Here is a 20,430-nt window from a genome sequence, read left to right as displayed (position 1 = left end):
ATAAAAAATTTTTTGAAAAAACATTCGATTAAAGTGTAATACAATCATTATCGATGAATATGATGTTTTCTCAATTGAGTAATGAACAATCGCACTGTAAATAATTTTGTACAATAAATTTGTATCAAACATGATATGGTATTTAAGCTCTGAAAATAATACTGTAAGATAGCCTTTTTTTGGTCGAATGGATTCCAAGAACACCAATCGGAAATAAAAAGGTGCATCTCAAAGTCAAGTATTTTATTAAAATGAAGACTACTAAAGACTAAAATGAAGAAGTACTCCAATTTAGGGATGAAGAATTTTTTAAAAGCTATTATTCTCAAAAAGTTATAAATACCAATGATAAATACCACTGACTAATAGAAAAGATTCATTCATCGACTTGAGGTGGCGCATGATGCATATTTGACGAACTGTTATTTTTAACTAATATCTAAAACCACACAAATAACAGTGGTAAATACTACTCACGGTGAGATGTGATTTAAATAATTAGTATGATGATGACTTTTATCATCATCATTATTATTATTATTACAGTTCCTAAATCACAATAGAATGCTACTATCAATTCGACCTGCTGAATCCCTCTGAAGATCGAGATCGAGATGCATAATCCTAGATTTCTTGAGAAACAAAAAATTTTTGCTATTGTTATTTTTGAATATTTATTCCAAAACACTATGTTTTCAATCATACTTTAAATTTAAATTCTTTATTAATTATTATTAATTTATTATTTATAAAATACTTAATTTATTAATTTATACAAACAGCAATTGACTTGATTCATTTATTCAAGATTTTTTTTTCATTTTATTACAAACAATTTACTTAATTTATAATTTAATTAAAGAATTTTTTAATTAAAAAAATGCTATTTCTTTAAATTTCGTGTTTTAGTTCTGCATTCTGTTTATAGATGGCTCCTGTAGAATGAACGCCAATAGTCATGTTGCTGAAATTCCAGCTGTATGCAATCCGGATACAAAACGAAGAAAAGTCTCGGTCTCATACTCGTTTAATATATCAATATACAAAACTGTAGCATTATTCCTCGCAGTGATTAGAACGAATAGGAAAAAAGTTAGTCTGACGTAGCGGAAACAGCTCTGAGAATATATTGTCATGACAACCATGTAAACAATAAGGTACTTTTTTCACTTTTGGAACGAATATTATACATATACAATATATCATTTTATACGATCCACTTATTCCTACCCAAGCAATTCCGAAATAGTAATTTCATCAATTTATATTCCATTCTACCCGACTTTCTTTAATACGAAAGTCATTAGTAGGTTGGAATATAAATTGATATATAAGAAATAACGTAATTAATACTTAATTCCTCGTGAAATCTGTAAAATTCAAAGGAGTTCACAAGTCCAATTTACGAGGAACTTTTATGGTCCTTCCTAATCTGGTTTTAGTATGGTGTATCTCCTCAGAAATATCAGTCCTTTCAACAGGAGAATTGGGAACCTGCTCAGCAGGTAAATCAGGAACATGATCAGCAGGGGAATCAGGAACATGGTCAGTAGGTGAATCAGGAACATGGTCAGTAGGTAAATCAGGAGTCTTCTCAATAGATAAGCCACTTTTTCCTGAGGTCTTCAAAACATCAATTTCAGTTTTTGCTGACACTTCCAATGGATAAAGCCTTTGGAAGGGACGGATCCTCTCACCATGGGAGGTTCTAATTCTCGCTACTCTAGGGACACCATCTTTGCCAGGATAAACCTCCAAGATAACACCAAGAGGCCAGTCAATGCGTCGAATATTGTCATGACCAATCAGTACAACATCGCCCACTTCTAAAACATCACTTTTCCTTGTCCCTCTGTGGACCAGAAGAGCAAGATATTCATTTCTAAATCTTTGTCTAAGATCCTCACGCAACTTCTGCAAATATTTGGTGCGCTTTACCAACGAAGATCGATCTACTTTATCTAAATCTGGCGTTTCATAGTTGCTGTTTCCGTGAATAAACATGGCTGGAGTCAAAGGTAGCAATTCATTTGGATCATCTTGTATGTATGTCAACGGTCTAGCATTGATTATGGACTCACAGTCACATAAGATGGTTAGGAGTTCTTCATAATTTATAATAGATTTTCCTAATACTCGACGTAAAAGCTCTTTGAGCATTCTCACAATACGCTCCCACCATCCACCCCACCAGGCTGCTGTGGGTGGGATAAATTTCCAAGTGATTTTCTGAGCAGTTGAGTACACAGAAATTTTATCCCAATCTAATGCTCGCAACGCATTATTTGTCCCTACGAAATTAGTACCGTTGTCACTGTAAAGTACTGAAATCCTGCCTCTTCTTGCAATGAACCTTCTTAAGGCTTGAATAAAAGTATCAGTAGTGAGTGATCGGACTAATTCAAAATGCACTGCTCTGTAGACAGCACAAGTAAATAAAACAATCCAGGCCTTTCCTTTCGACTTAAGATAAAGAGGACCTGCATAGTCTACACCTGTTACTTCAAATACCTTTGTCTGAGTAACTCTATCTTTAGGCAGTGGAGCGAAGGGTACTTCAAGATGTTTAGCTTTATAACGCTTGCAAATCACACACTCAGAAAGAACCTGCTTAACTAATCTTTTGGCTCTAATTATCCAAAATTTCTCTCTAAGCCGGGCAAGTAATATTGAAGAGCCTGCATGCATTGCTTTTATATGCTCCTCTCGAATTAATTTTACTACAATATCATTGGCAGGTAAGAGAATTGGGAACTTGAAATCTTCCTTCTCACAACTATCTGCTAGTTTGGTTCTTATTCTCAGAAGCCCATTTTCATCTTTAAATGCTTGCATTTTAGCAAGAAATTTCTCATCTTGAAAGGCATTTGACTGCATGGACTTGAAACACAAAATCTCTGCTTGTCTGAATTCTTCATAGACTAAGCTTCCTTTTAGCTTGGTTGCATTTGAAACGTTATGAATAAAACGTAGAATCCATGCCACTACTCTGATGTTTCTACTATAGGTGGAAAAATATTCACTCTTTATATCTGTTGTTTGAATATTCACCATAGAGGTCACGATAGCTCTTCTCTCTTTATTCACTTCTTCCTCATTGACATCTACTACAACATCACTAACAGGCCATTCATGAGACGAAAGATACAACCAACTGGGACCTTCCCACCATTTCGAACTGCAAAGCTGCTTCGCTGAACACCCTCTACTCGGACAGTCCGCTGGATTCAGTGATCCAGGAACGTGTCTCCAAGCTTTGACTGGTGTCAGCTTCCGAATTTCTTGAACACGGTTGTAAACAAATACACCCCACGGTTCTTCTCTCTTCAACCAAGCCAGCACAGTAGTAGAGTCTGTCCAGAAATAAACATTGTCTGTTGGAAACTCTTTCAAGACAGTGGAAGAAAGACGAGCAGATATAGCAGCACCAAGAAGTTCCAGCCTTGCAATAGTTGTTTCCTTTTTCCCACAAGGTGCAATTCTAGTTTTACTCTGCACCAGTTGTATGTGTACAGAGTTTCCACTATCAACTCGTAGGAAAACAACCGCAGAATAGGCTAGTTTGCTTGCGTCGCAAAAAAAATGCAATGAAATATGCTCAAATCCGCTATCACAGTGTAACCACCTTGGTACTTTAACATGCTTCAAATATTCCAGCTCCATTAGCCACTTCAGAAAATCTTGACGTGTTTTTAGATCTACTTCTTCATCCCAACCGATTTTAGATTTCCACAAATTTTGTAGCCAGAGTTTTGGTAGTAGCAACACTGGACTGGTAATCCCCAAGGGATCAAACACTTTGTGGGAAGCAGCAAGAATATTTCTTTTCGTGATTACCTCTTCCATTAGTTCTCTCAAATCAGGAATATTTATTGAAAGAGTATCACAATGTCTGTCCCAAATCGTTCCCAGGATGATTGTAGGACTTGTTATTGGATCAGATGGGCTAGAGTGCTCCCACCCTCGTAAGTCAAATTTTCTTTCAGCCATGATCTCTGTGGCTACATCAATAAATCGTTCTAGCTCCGACTGGGTTTTGACGCTTGCTAAACAATTGTCCACGTAAAAGCTGTTCATCAACTTTTGAATAATGCACTCAGGGTATCTTCCACGGCCTTGCTGCGCTTCTTCCAACTTTCTCTCCAAGTGGTATTGGATTGTTGACCCAAGCAAGAAAGGGCTGCTGGAAACACCAAACACCACTCGGCAATGTCGGTAATGTATGAGTTCTCCTTTTTCACTGTGCCACAAAAATCGCAGGAAATTTCGATCCTCCTTATATAGACTTATTTGTAAGAAGGCCTTCCGTATATCAGCCGAAATGCCAAACCTATACAGTCGAAACCTTGTTAACATGGAAGGGATCAATTCAATCAAGTTTAATCCCTTTTCCAAACAGTCATTGAGGCTGACCGCTCCCTTTTGTTTTGATGAAGCGTTAAAGACGGGCCTAATTTTCGTAGTGCTGTTCGGCTTCACCACATGTCGATGGGGCAGATAGTGACAAGCAGACTTTATTTCCTCTTGGGGAACTTCTTCAATTATGCCTTCTCGTTCCCATTCTTTAAAGACATCACCGTATTCTTGAAATAAGTTTTCCTTCTTCAGCTTATGGGTTGTCACTTGCAACCCTTTGAGTGCCAAATTGAAGTTGTCTGGAAGAGGCAAATGACCGTCAAGCCAAGGTAGGGAGACAAGGAATCGCTCTTCTTCATCGACCTTGACAGTTCTTAAGAAGTGCTCCATCGACGCTTTATGAAGCTCCTCTTTGGTTTTTTGTTCTGAAGGATCTTGGATCCCCAAGGAATCTAATCTCCATAATTGGGAGATATCCATCTCTTTCACAAATAGGGAGGCCACCAGCATAGCATTGCATAATGACGACATCTCATTCTCAGGAACTTTACCTGACAGAGTCCAGCCAAGTAGTGTCTCCATGGCAACAAGCCCACAGGATAGAACTCTACGCTGGCCAGTCATGAGCTTCCCTATCACATCTGAACCAAGAAGCACTTGAACAGATTGTGGCTCCTCCCCTACATCTGATAGCCTGATCTTCATCTCACGGAGCTCTGTAATCCATGAACCTGGAGTGACTGATGAAATTTTGTCACATATAGATGGCTGGTCTAATGCTTCCAGGTTGCATGTAACACTGTTGTCTTGATTTCTCAGTTTTATCCTATAGCAATTATGTTCGCACTTGTCAGATTTAATGCCCCCAAACAATGAGTGCATCAGAATTTCCTTTCTGAGTGGGATATATCCCATTTTCTCAACAACATTCTTTAATACATAAGTCTTTTGTGACCCAGAATCTAGAATTGCCCTAACTGGGATTTCTTTGTTACCACACACCATTTTTAATTTCAACGTTTGGAGGAACACCCTGGGACTAGAAGTGTTGTTGGCCATATTAACTTCAACATTTGGACTCTTATTCTCACTCTTGAATGAATCTTGATTCTTAGCCTCTAGAGACTCACACATAAGTGGGACATGCTTTTTCCCACATATTACACATCTTAAAAATGCCTTACAGGAACGAGATGTATGCTTTGGTGTTAAGCAAGCAAAACAACATTGCTTCTCTCTTAAAATATTATACCTTTCAGCCAAACTCATCTTCTGAGCTTGAAAACAGTCTGGGCTCGAGTGTTTCCCAGTACAGAAAACACATTCTTTCTTCACTTCTTTTGAAGTTGTAGTCAATAAATTGGCAGCTGTAGGTACCTTTTTCATTGGAAAATCTCTTACTTTTTTCTTATTAAATGATTGGCGATTTTCATCTGCACCCAAGCCAAAACCAGCCATAGCCAAGTTAATTCTTTCTTCGCCCTCCGTTTCTGCTTTAAGAAAAGTCATCAAGTTGGTTAAACGGTCTTTAGCATCGGTTGAGACTGCCGAAGAAGCACTTCTATTCCATGCTTTCAAAAAGTCCTCTTGAAAACAAGACTCCACCATGGGATAAAGAATTGAAGCACATTTATCAGTAGTCACTCCTAAAGTCTCTAAGGCTCTCAGATAAGATTCGAGTTTATCATAGAGAGATGTCATCGATATTTTCTCATGTTTCTGAACTGAGATTATCAGCTTTAATAATTCCCGAACATAAACTTCTACTAATAGTTCATCTCTCCCAAATCGTGCTTTTAAACTTTCAACTGCTTTGGCATAATTGGCTGCTGTTGCCGGGAAGCTTTCTACTACTTCTCGGGCTCGTGATCCATTTACAGTAGCTTGCACAAGATATTGAAATTTGTTCTCAGGCGCGATTTCATCATCGTTATGAATGTGTTGAAATTGGCTCCAAAATTGTAGCCAATCTTTAATATCGCCATTAAACTGTCTAAATTCTAATTTTGGCAGATTAAATTTCTTTTTAGCACCAGATATAACAGTATTTTGAGACTCACCTGTAATTGGCAACGTTGCTCTGATTCTCGCCAATTCCAGTTCGTGTTCTCTTATTTTTCCACTTTCTTCGTATTCTGTTTGCTTTTGTTTTTGTTCTTCTTTTAGTTTTCGCTGGCTCACGGCCGTTACTAAAATATTTGTCACAAAGTCTGGATCATCCAAATACTCTTTGCTATTCAAAATAATATCTTTCAGTTCAGAAATTTTTACCTTATCAGGCAGTGTCTCTCCAATTTCTTCAGCTACAAACAACAAGTCCTCTTTCAAGAAGCCCTTAGCTGTTTTAAACATGTTTGTATTCAAAAACAATGTCCTGTCGCGGACGCCAGAAATGTAAACAATGTCAGTAAAAATATCGTTGCGGACGCCTTTTCTATTACAATTCACTCAAATGATCAAAAGATCTCCAGATGAGTGATATACTCACGAAAAAGTGTATTAATCAGTGTTCTTAAATGCAATTAACGACCTGATTGCATATCACAGCTCTTTATTAACGGACAAACACATTCAAAACAAACTACACTATTTTCAAGATGTTGCCATACAGTACAAGCTAAATCAAAACAAAACAAATAATTCTTAGGTTATAGGTGGACGGTTTGTATTCAGACATTGAAAATAATATTGCACAATCTTAAATTGAACACATACATAAGACAAAAAATAAACAGAGTGAAATGTTTTACAACATGTTACAGTAATCATATTCTAGTAATATACCTATAATTTAAAATATTTTAACAAGTTTAATACTTTTTAAAATTGTTAAATGATATTTAATCTTTCCCAAAAAGTTCTTTCAGATATTTTTGAACTCCACATAATCACTTTTATTGATTAAGTTGATGATATACTAACTCTCAGCATATTTCTTAAAATTTAAATAATAATTAACTTTTAATAAATTTCTATTCACTCAAATAAACTAAAAAAAAAAAAAACTTAATGAACTCAAAAAAAGCGTTAGAAATCATTTCTGAAGTTAAATATTTTTCCCCAAATTTGAAAGAAAATTACATTCCTTTAATTAATCTTGCGGTATTCTAAACTCAAAATATTACCAACACTCAATTAAAATAATCAAAATAATGTCAAATATCTTTATTGAACAAACATAACAATTAACAAAACATTAAAAAAATAACATTTCTAACACATAACGAAAATTCTATAAAGCGAAATCTTTTGGAAGTTCATACGTTTAATTATAAAATTTTGTTAAATATAGATAAAAATTTTACATATAAATGTTGCGGTGAAAAGGTTCTGAAATTTTAGCAGATGTAAATTCAGCTGAATGATTCAGTACCTAAGAAATAAACGCATTTTGATTACGATCAAATTATGCAGCTTCAGCTGCTTTTTTATATAAACAACATTCAAAATTCCCATGTTTGACTATTGTGAATAAATAAGTCATTTAATGTATTTATATACCATGACTTATAATTTATAAGAAATTCAGTCACAATCAATTTGCCTTTCTATCTTGCCCTTTTATCTTGTATAAATAAAATAAGCACAATTAATCCATTTAGTTTCTTTAAACGTGCTATCTGTTACGAAAAAATTAATCAGCATCTTATTTAAAAATTTAAATTATTAATATTTTGATTACACGTATTTGAAATATTTCTATCTAAATATACGAAAATTTAAAAAAAATACCAGTTAAAAAAATAAGCTATCAATATATGCCAGAATAGTTAATGTGGTATTAATTGAATAGCTTTGATTCTTACATGTCAAAACAACTGGAAAATTATTTTAAAAAGTTAGTTTCAGAAATCTACAGTATATATAATAACTATATATTAAAAAATAAATACATTCATAAAAACTTAAAAAATGAACTTAAAATTTAATAAAAACAAAATGCACATTTTACTGATGATAACTAGATTCAGCATGCGGAAAATAATATAAAATACGAAATTTTTTTTATTCCGCGTCTGATTGTCAAAAAAAAAAATCGAATTTAAGTGCTTTATTAGAAACCAGGTAAATATCAATGCTAGAAATATTCATCCATGTGATGAAAGTTTTAAAAAATTATTATATCAGTAATAATTATATCAATAATTATTAATCAGCAAAAATCAAAATGTCATAATTATCCCATACCAAAAATGAAGGTTATGCAGCATATTTTAGTTGCATTTGTGAAATCTGACTTGCTTGCGAATGAACTTTAACGACCATCAATACTGCAATGCTCATTAATCCTTAAATGGGGACGTGCGGTCAGTGAGACCGCTAGCGATGGATTTTCGGTCACCCATATTCTATTTTTAGTACCTGTAGCTCCATGTTTTATGACCTTCAAAACACGTGCACTTTTTTAACCAATGCTTTTTTAAATAATTCAGTAATTTCTTTAAGCGAGGTCTCTAAGACCGGTACTCCCTCTTAGTGTCCCAGTGATAAACATGGCTTAGCAGATGGCGCTAAAACTTGGGCCCCGAAATATCCAGTTTACTGATCCTATTATGAAGCAGTGCTCCAGACACTTTTAAATAAAGCAGAAAGTGATTTTAGTGATAATATAATTGTACAGGATAGTTTTATGATGAAAGTTCGCATTCAACTGATTCTGATACGTAACTTAAAACATAATTAATTTTTCTAGTGATAATGTATTTTGAAAAATTTATAAAAGATATTAATATACCAAGAGATATATATACAGAATTTATAGGTTGATTTTTATACTAGTTCTTAACCTGTACGTTTAAAATGCCATAGAAAACCGTGCTATGAAAGTCACACAACCCGATAGAAAAAGTGCCACTTTTACCCATTGTCTTTTTATTTTTCATATAATTGTTGAATTTTACATTATATTGTCTTCTATATATCTTCATATACTGTAAAAATAAATATGATGTAAGAAGTAATATGTTTTTTCAAGAATATTATTTATTGTAACATGTAATGGGGTCAATTCACGGTCACGTGTCAGGTACCAAACAAAACACTTCTGCTCAATTTTCACCCGTTCTGCGCATGTCGTGATGTCTGCCGATAACGTTGAAGAAACCATTGCTTAGTAAATATTACGCTAGCCTATCAATTATTAAAAACTTCTGATTTTTTTTTTAAAGATATTATTTTGAATTATTTTCTCCAAATTTTCTTAGTTATATAATTTCATTTCTTATATTAAAATTTTAATTAGCACTTTCAATGGAATTATTGTTTTTGCATAATTAATTAACATTGCTTTTTAATTCGTTTGGTGCCGCTTTATTCTTTCCTTTCTCATATCCTCCCCCCTTTTTATACGAAGGATACATTTTGACAAATGACTATGGCAGTGTTTTTGAAAAATTACATATGTTCTTTTTTACATATTATTTAAATAGTATTGAATGCTGAATCTTATGAATACAGTTCCCCCAGTTAGTTCTTTTTAAAAATAATTATTACTCTTAGATAAGTTAATATTTTAAAGCTTACTAATAAAATTATCATATTTTTTTTTCTCATGTAATTACTTTTATAAATATTGAGACTTTGATGTTTTCAGTTTGCTCAGAGGAAAGAACATGAAACTCAAATTAGTATATATTGAATAAATTATGTTTACAATTTCAAATTATGAAATATAAAAGGTATGGATACCTTTTTTTAAATCTATGCAACTTATGAATAAATAATTACATTTTAATTTGTAGAAGTCATTAAAGGAAAACAAACAAAATCATGCTTTCATAATTTTTTTTTACTCATTACAAATATATATATATATATATATATATATATATATATATAGAGAGAGAGAGAGAGAGAGAGAGAGATAAAATATATGTGATAATTATTTGAAAAAATATGATCAAATGTATTTTTCAATATACTCACTAATTCAAAAAACTAAAAAAAACTATTTACTATTTATCAACATTTATTTTTCTAGACACTTAGAAATAATACAAACACAGTATAAAAAGAATGTCAATGTAAATGATGAAATCAATTTTATTCAACAGAAACATCCTAGATACTAAAGAACAGTTTTTTTTTATCACTAATAAAAACATAATGTTGAACAATATACTTTTAAAGTAGAACATTTATGGAATTTTTTTAAATGCTAAAGTTACATTGAATAAACATGTTTAAGCATGTTTTACTTTTTTTTTATGGTCATGATATATATATATATATATATATATATATATATATATATATATATCATGACCATAAAAAAAAAAGTAAAACATGCTTATAGCAATGAAGTTGGGAATCAAAATTATATAATAAATGCTGATATGGAAATTGATTTTCAATGAAAAGACCTGTATTTATTAAAACAGAATACACTGAGGTGCACAATGGTATAACATGATATTATGATAACAGTCAATTTCAGTTTAAATACAATAAACTATTGACATTTCATTTTTAACAATAGAAAAGTTGTTTGATATAAATTCACTCTGAATCCATCACAAATCTGCAAATATAATTAGAAAACTAGTAATATTCACTTCCACCTAAGTTTAGCATTATAGCAGTTGTTATTTTTGCGACAGGAGTTTGTTTACTTACATAAATGAAATTTAGATAAGATTTTGTAGAAAAATGCAATGTAATATTCATGTAAAAATTTTAAAACCTTCCAAGCATATTCAAAATTATCAGAAATTTCATCAAATGTGAATAAAGTAAATTAGAAATGCACTCACGATTTTGTGTTTGATTGTTTTTGACGGCAAATCGCTTAAAGATTTCTTTTTCTTTGAAGAGATTTTCTAACAAATTACTGGAACAGCTATATTTAATAAATGAACACACACTGAATGAATTCTTCAAAATGATCGGAGCATATCACCGACTTCGAAGGCTTGAAAAAATCTATACCAAAGCTATCAACCCAAGTCAGGATTGTTGAAAGGAAAATAATAAAACATTTTATCATGACAGTCACTCTTGTGTTTCGCATTAAAGCATGCATACATCAGCACACCTGTATTTCCTCTGTTAACACATAATAAGAGGAAAGAAAATGACTCAAAAGTTATAACTTCAAATGTAAACAAAAAATCCGCTTCATACTTGGCGGAGAACGTTAATGGCAGACTAATCGACGAGAGCGGCGCGGATGACACTTAAATGCCATGTGCAAGAAGTACATGACATGTGACTTTCACGTCACATGAATTGACCCCATTTGAGAAGAAAATGTATGTTCTAATGCATTTATTGTTTTCAATGATAATATATTTTGAAAAATTTCCAAAACCTATCTATATATCAAGAAAAATATCTGCAAAATATATTGGCAGTTTTTCATATTAATACATTCATTAGAAAATTTAATTTCAGTGTAAATGAAACGCGTTCTTGTAGACCGCACCTCCACAGTTAAGTCCCAAAATTTCACTTCCCCAGTTAAGGGTTAATGAAAACTTGCTCGCTGCTTTTCTTACTTACTGCTAAAATGTGCTGGTGCTCCATCATGCATTAAACCAAATGTTCTGGAGTACAGTTGTCGGTGTTCCCTGCAGTAAATCCAGAAGAACGTGCTGGAAGAAAACAAGGTACTTTGTGCCGCTGAAGCGTTCGGGCAGAAAATACGGTCCCAATAGATGACCCTGCCCAGATATTAATATAACGTTCGACGAGATAGTGATGCGGGGATATTCAAATGACCAAATATTCGCATTGTGCGTGTTGAAGACACCTTCTCTCATAAAACAGGCTTCATCTGAGAATAAAACTTTAGCAGAAAAGTGTGCATCTTCCCGTGTAGCATCAAGCGTGTTAACTCCACACGATTTGTGATTTTCACAGAAAAATGTTACCTGCAAGCCTATGTTATCTGGTAATTTTTCATCTACTTAATGCCTATTATTCTTGTTCTGAATTCATCATTCGAATTTGACAATGCTCTCTGCGAGCTTCGGTACTGATTTTGCAGCGATGTTTTCTGATTCACATTTTAGTTTTTCTTGAATATCTTTAAAACTCTCAAGGTCTCACTACGACCCCCTGGATCATCAAATCCACATGTTACCAACATAAAAAATAACCTTTAAGAATGTACTTTCACTTAGAAAAAATTCATAGTTGAAAGACCCTTTGTTATTTTTTTTAAATTAATTTTTTACTGTTTTTCTGTAACAGTAATTTTTTACTGTTTTACTGCTACTGTGTTTTACAGTTCTCCGACTCCCTATATTTTTGCATTTTGACCTACCACCTAACGTCGTTTGGGACCCTATGTTGTATGGTGATTCTTTAATCTCTTAGTGCCTATCACCCATAGAGCTGATATATAAATGGAGGGAGCTAGTCGCTTGTTTCTTGTCTAAACAAGTGTACGCAATATGAATCACGTGACTTCGGAGAAATCTAGCCTTTAGAATACCTTTTTTGGCGCCATATCGTAAATCTTGGCACACTCAAAAACTGCAGCGCAACATTTTGCTTTCCGGCATTATGGCCGGTCGGTTTTCCTTTCCTAAACAATTTTTATATATATATATATATATATATATATATATATATATATATATATATATATATATATATATATATATATATATATATATATATATACCCCTATTGTTCTTTCTCCCGTTTCTGGCTTTCTCATATGCCATGATAGAATTAGTATGCTTTCGGTAGCACAGTGAATTGAGATTCTGTCTCTCCGCAGTTACAGTATGGCGAGTTGGTCAGTGGGATCTGTGAAAGTATGTTGGGAATGGGTAGTAGTCGTATCGGTCATTCGTCCAATAAAGAATAAGATATCTGCTCTGTTCAAGTTGGTTGCATGGAGAAATATTTTGGACATCATGTTGAACGTTGACATGCCTATTTCATCTTCCTTCCATTCCTTCTGTCATCATCTCGGTTTTAAGGATGTTCTTCAGGTGACATTTTGGAACCTTCAATGTATTTTAAACTTGATTCGAACTAGCTTGTTTTGATTAAGTTCCTGTTATTTTACTCTCATCATAACCTACATGGACCTTCATACATGAGACTTGAATATGGGGATTTGCAAGGAGAAAGAAGAATGTGTCTCTGACTAATTTGCTATAGGATTTTGGGGAACTTGAGGCTTGGCCTATTGTCGACATAGATAGTGATTTGTTCTGATTAGGTGAGTGAAACTGCAAATTGGACCGCTCTGTTGAGTACAAGAAGCTCTGCTTGGGAAAATGTATTTTTTTCAACAGGGTGATTGCCCACTTGTGTGTAGCGATGGTTGCATACTGCATGACAAAATATGCTACCCCTAAAATATTATTTATATACTTAATTAATTTTTTATGGCATTAGACTTTGGATTTCGAATTCAAAATTTATTGAAACCACTTAATTTTGTGAGTGAAAGACATTGATAATTTTTTTTTCTTTTCTGAAAAATGAAAGAAACTTATATTTTTCAAATCAATAGTAAAGAAAGTAAAATTACACAAATCAACCCTTTATTAAAAAAAAAAATATCATGATAAATTGTAAACTGCAGACTGCTTCAACAAAATATTATCGCAATACACTTTTGAAGTAATTTAACACAATTACTTTTCATTGTGGATGGAAAATCCTGCATATTTTTATTCAGAATTTGTTTGGCGACATGATGGTTCAGAGAATTGTTATTTATAATTGCAATAGATAATGCAAAAACGTGGTTAAGTTCGGGGTGCAACAAACCCTCCCTCCGATTTTTCCCGAGTCGGCATTTTGGTCAACAGACAACAATATTTAAAGGAATAATCGAACATCTTTTCTTCTATAGTCGATGACATGTGAATAAATATGATGGGGGCAAAGGGGGGGGGGGGGTAGACAATGACATTTTACTTCTGAAATCCCTAGTTTTGCGAAATACGTACAGATATTTTATTCAACTAATTTAGTCAACAAATAAATTTTTTGCCTCTGCGAAAGCAGCAAAACCATGTTTGCTATGCAGAGAAAATGTCGATTTTGCTTCATGTCGATCATGTAGTACTCGTATTCGCCAAAATAAACTTTTTAATTGCAGATTCAAAATTACATTATTTATTTATATATGAAAAAATAATTCGTACTACCGTTTTATATCTATTTTTCTCTCGAATCGATATATATCAAATCGCATAATCAATGCGATTAGCCGGTAAAGGATGATAATGCTAAATACAAACAATTAAATGAAAAACAACAGTATGAATTTTCGACTTTCAATGAGAAGACAAATAAAGACCGAAAAAAAAAAAAACTCAGCAGATAAAATTTTTAAAAATATATCATATGCAAATTTTAATAAACAAATGTCTTTAAATTATAGAAAATTTTCAAATTATATATATTCAATTAATGTGCCATAATAAGAAAACTAAACGAATTTCCAATTATTAGACTTTAATTAGTAAATAACAGAAATAACCTAGTTACACAGATTTGACATAAGTTACGGATACAGTGAAAATGTTAATCTTGGAACCAACAGGAGACCACACCGCACATTAGAGAGATTACCGATGCCAGTCTTGGAAGGCCCCTTAATGGGAAATGTCTCATGTAATGCTTTTAATGTCATAAAACAAAAATGTCAACAACACGATCTTCGTAGGATTCTTAAAAATTGTTCACGTAATTTTCAGTTCCTTGAAATTATTCAAAGGATTCTATTTGCAGTAACACCTACTTACAGTAATGATAATAGTAGAGTAATTACTATTTACAATAAATTTTTGAATCAAATTCATAATAATTCGATCTTTTTTTTTTTTCCTTTAAAGATTTGATGAACGTCAAAACATTGTCCATAATTTGAAAATATTTTAATTAGTTCAACACATAAACTAAAATTTTTATTAATTTCTGAATTGTTTTTATTATTTAAAAATATCCGCACACCAAGTTTTCAATAATCGAAAGATAATAATTTTAGAATTCCTTAATTCACTCGAAAGATGGCAAGAAGTTTTATAAGCGATTTAACAAAAATTCATTGATGGAATATACAGTTTCTATCAAATTTCATAATTGTTTTCTTTTTTATCTTCACTTTTTCTATTCGTAATATTTATTTTTACCTGTATTGAATTAGGGAGAAAGCCGTGGTATTTTAATAAAAAAATGTTAATTAATAATAATGTTTCAAATGTAAATATTTTCATACTCTATGGAAAAAATTATGCATAATGATACTGTTATTAAAACTTTATTACTACTTCTGTATACTAAAGGCATTTCGATAAAATGCATATGTATCACTAAAACTGTAATAGAATAATTAGGACACTCACTATGGTTTGAACAAATTTATTCTATATCTTAAGGTTTGAACAAATTTATTCTATATCTTAAGGTTTGAAGAAATTTATTCTATATCTTAAGGTTTGAACTTTCTCTCTCTTTTGCTATTTCCAGCAAAGAGAAATAATTATTCAAATGAAAGAGTAAAATCAATGGTAAAATCTCATTTCAGAAATTCTTTAAAAAAAAGTATATTTACATATTAAATTGAAATTGCTTTGAAATTCAATTAAAAATATCGAAATTTTATAGACATTTCAGAAGTAGCATTTAAATTACAAAATGTTCTACCTTCAATTTTCAAAATTGTTCGTTAACATTCTCTTCATCAATCAGAATCTTGTGAAAGATAATTTAGTGACCCGAAAATGGTTTTCAGCCATATTCAAATGTGCATTAAGTGATGACAGTTTTGTTAACTTAATATTGCCCTTTTCTTTAAAAGACATGACAATGTTGAAACAAATAGTGTCGATTAAAATTTCATAAAATAAAACTGTAGATCAAAATTTAATTTAAAGAAAAAAAATCCATAAAATTTATTATTATTATTTATAAAAATTACTTGTATCCTGGCAGAATTTTTTGCTTATCATAATTCATGATTCTTTTTTTTTGTTATTTTAACAAAATTAATTTATAGGAATATTTTTCATATCACCGACATCTCTTATTTTCTAGACTCTTTGATCATATATGGTATAACAATATATTTCTAATTAAAAATAAAGTCAATCGAAAAAAGATATTGTTCCTCACAGTATATTTCATAATTACACTATTTATGACTTAGACACTATGAAAATATTAACTTTTTAAGTCGGCAACGTTCATCATAAAATTACACATTTTTACTGTTTTATCCCCATTCCCCAAAGTAAGATGCTCACCACGTCCTGCAAAGAAGAATTTTGGTTATCGCCCAGTCCTATTCCACATTCATATAATTTTCTATAGACAAAACTGTAAAAAATTTATATCATAGACTGATTATTTAATATGCATAAAAATCATATCTATCACTAAAATAAAAATTTTAGGCACATTTTGGGTAGAGAAATTTTTTAAAAATTGTAATCTCTTCAGAAACATTTTTTGCAGCACTGCTATTTTCTGAGTTGACAAGCCGTCGCTTCTTATGACTACAACTTCTACGTCGTTAGAGTTTGAAAAGTTATCTAATCGAATTAAGAATAATAATACTCTTAAGATTGTAGAAAATAAACAATAATGATTTGTTAAATCTTAAATATACAAACTAAAGAAAAAAAAAAAAAAAAAACCAATCAATGTGTCAGATATGAAATGAAGCAATACCAATATCAGAATTCTGTGATTCATGGCTTCTATATATTTCCAATACATCTTTCTTATTATGATATAAGCTTTTTAAAATTTACTGTAGTACCATGATTCATCAAGTTTCTTTGTAAACAAATTATGCATTGTAATAATAGGAGAATGTTTTAATATGGCGCATCCTTCGTAAAGTTTTATTGTCATGCTTTGCTTTCAAGATTTTTAAAAAATCGAGAGTTTTATTTGGATAACTCTGTTTTACCCAATTATAGATACCTTATGAACTCAGCTTCACCAGCGTTTCCACCGATATAAAGAACGATCTTGATATTTACTAACTAATTCAGCCCAGATTTCGGATGAAAGCAAGTGTAAAAGAAATCCATTGACAGCACAAAGCAGTTGATTTTGTGCGAAAATTTCCAAAGAATGAGTCATCACGATTTCAATCTCATTTATCTTTAGTTAAACCGTCATTTGAAGAGAAAAGATTAATAGCACTGAAAGATTTGCAAAATTGTTGATAGTAAATCACAGTCCACTTTCAAAAAGTTTTCCTGACATATGCACAGCATGCTTTATTTACTTAATTGTTTCTGTGACAGAAGCTAAGGTTGCATTTTCATTTTGAAAACTAAAATTAATTAAAGACCATTTGGGGTAAGAGATGGGAATGGCTTGCAATTTTAACTTCATTTTCAATTAAGAAACACCGAGCCCCAAAAATTATTAATGAGCTTGCACCCTTAACAGTTAAAAAACGTAGATATTTGCAATTCAATGTAAAAATAACTTACAAGCAAATATTTTGTTTTAATAATATGGCATATGTTTTAGAATAGATAGTGTACAACATTAAAAGTTTCGGATATCATATATTTTTTGTTAAATTGTATAATTATTGTTTTGTTTTGGATTAAACAGGAAAAAAAAAAATATTACGTAACAGTCTACTTTAGCGAGATGTTTATCGAAAAATTCTTTATTTAGATTAAGGTGCATAAAGTTAATTTAATTATAAAAAAAATCACCGATCTTAATTATAAAAAAGTGTTAAAGTAGAGGTAAAGAATGAAGAGGGGTGGTCTAATCTCATTTGTTGTCTCAGGGCTCCCAAGCGTATAAGTACGGTTCTGGTTACTATCCAATTTTTTGAGATATTTTTTTTTCTTTCATTTTGGAAGCACAACTTTTTAATTAAAAATTGACCTCTGGTTTATTGGCTTTGTTCGAAGAAGGAGAGACCGTAACTAGTAATAATTTTTGGAAGAATGCTTATATTCTTAAATATATTTGCAATTCCTTGGTTATAAATGCTTTTTATAGCTTATATTAGTTTATAAAAAATATTCCACAATATTGATAATTTTAGTGCCAGATATAAGTATGTCGGCCTTTATACTTTATAACTTGCCCCGACTATGGGGCAAACTGTAACATACGACAGGCAAGTTGTAAAAAATTACAATTATATCCTCGCTATCATTCTTTTATATATTAAACTGCATAAAGCATTTGGAATTATTATCACTTGGATAGTGGTAATAAATGATAGAAATTAATTAGCAGTAAAATAAAGAAGAAAAAAATTTAACCAATCAACATAAAAGAGAATCTGCATCAGAATTTCATTTAACGCAAGCAACTGATAAGACTGTTTCCTATCGCGTACAATTTGTACTCGCATTTTTGCAAATTAAGCATTCAAACCATTTTTTTTACCACATTTGTGGGCCACAATGACGTGGTTCGTGGTGTTTTTTAGGAATGTTTCTGGTTTAAACCCCGATTTTTTCGAAAAACTGCCATGTAAGCGCTCTTAGCATGCGCTAGATATTTCGGGGATGCCAGTCTAGGTATGTCCCCGTCATGTGACCGCTGTTCAAAATTATACACAGGTTCCAAAATAACCCTAAAGTTGCTTCATAATAGGATGCTTATGTAAAATAATTTAATAAAATATATAGCCAGAATTGCAGTGCGCATATCTGCAAGCTTAAACAAAACGATTCTTTTACAGAATCTGCATGTTAGTTCAAAATCCTCTTTTCTATCCATTTTTCCTTTGTTTTCCCTTCTGGGGATTTTTATTTTAAACTTTTCATTTTCCCTTATCCTTTTTCTTGTTTTCATTCTTTATTAATTATATCGCTATGTTTATAATTAATAAAGACACACACACACACACACACACACACACACACACACACACACACACACACACACACACACACACACACACACACACACACACACACACACACGCACACACAAAAAAAAAGTGAGCCTTTGTTAAACTCTTTTCTAAGGGAATCTTCAGGAAGAACCTCATCTTTGAGAAGGCATGCTAATAATTAAATCGGAACATGAAGCGAACACATAACGAATTGGAACTACATGAACCAAATACAAATAAAAAAAAAGGGCGCAATTTGTTATGTGTTGCAACTTGCAGCATTCCATAGTTTCGGACATTTTTGTTGATTAATAAAAAAATTTAGCTATTAGAAAAAAAAATTAAAGAAGCTTTTTTTTTTAGAAATAATATATAGACAAAATAAATATATAAAATATTTCTAAGAAAATCAACTAATTTATGTTAAATTAAATTTTATAGAATATCCCCCTCCCACAAATAATTAGCTGAAACAGAGAACATGTACACAACTTCTCAATACCCATTTCGGCTGGGAGCTGATTGTGTCGATGTGATAGTTCCTTTCATAAAAATCCTGTTTAGTGAAAATTTTGATTAAAAATTTTAAAAACCACTGCATGTTACAAATAGACACTTGATTCCCTATATAATATTTTAAACAGCTAACAATTGCAGTTAAGAAGGGATTTTAATTTTATAACCTCCGTGAAATGTCATTTTACAGCAATTTTAAAGGCTATAAATTCAGAATATATCACTTCAAAGCATTCCATTTGCAGGAAAAGATTTTAAAATATCCTCTGCATCTTATTTGACATAGCATTAAAGAATAACATTATTTTATAGTTAGCCTCTAAAACTTTCATTAATTATTAAGAAAAATGCAAATGCATCTATTTTTTGTCATTTTTAGGGATTGCAATACCGGTATTTTGAGCCATTTGTACAATTTGTAATACCGGTATTCACCAGTTTATCGTTTTTTCGTTATTTACTAGAATTTTTTAAAATTTTCTCCACTATATGTTCAGGGATCGCCAACATAGCAAAATAGTATACGTTTTTGTTTTTATTAGCTAATTAATTGTTTAAATCTAAATTAGCGAAACATGGATTATCCCTGAAAGAAGATATTGTATCCATAACGACAGATGGAGCAACAGTTATGAAAAAAGTTGGAAAATTGATTGGTGAAAATCAGCAATTGTGCTATCCTCATGGAATTTAATTAGGAGTAATAGATTTGTTATGCAAAAAAATAAATAAATAATAAATAAAAAAACAGAAGA

The 20,430-nt window shown here is 31.6% G+C and overlaps 1 protein-coding gene across 1 annotated transcript; it reads right to left on the bottom strand.

The window, feature by feature from the left end:
• Nucleotides 1-1,389: 1,389 nt before the first annotated feature.
• Nucleotides 1,390-6,708, bottom strand: LOC129959380 (uncharacterized). Its single transcript, XM_056072199.1, has one exon. The coding sequence runs from the start codon at nucleotides 6,706-6,708 to the stop codon at nucleotides 1,390-1,392; it is 5,319 nt and encodes a 1,772-aa protein (XP_055928174.1).
• Between the last annotated feature and the right edge of the window lie 13,722 nt (nucleotides 6,709-20,430).

This window comes from Argiope bruennichi, chromosome X1 (assembly GCF_947563725.1).
Source record: "Argiope bruennichi chromosome X1, qqArgBrue1.1, whole genome shotgun sequence".
NCBI lineage: Eukaryota > Metazoa > Arthropoda > Arachnida > Araneae > Araneidae > Argiope > Argiope bruennichi.
Note: the sequence above shows the minus strand (reverse complement) of the source record. Positions and strands in the feature narration are given on the sequence as shown.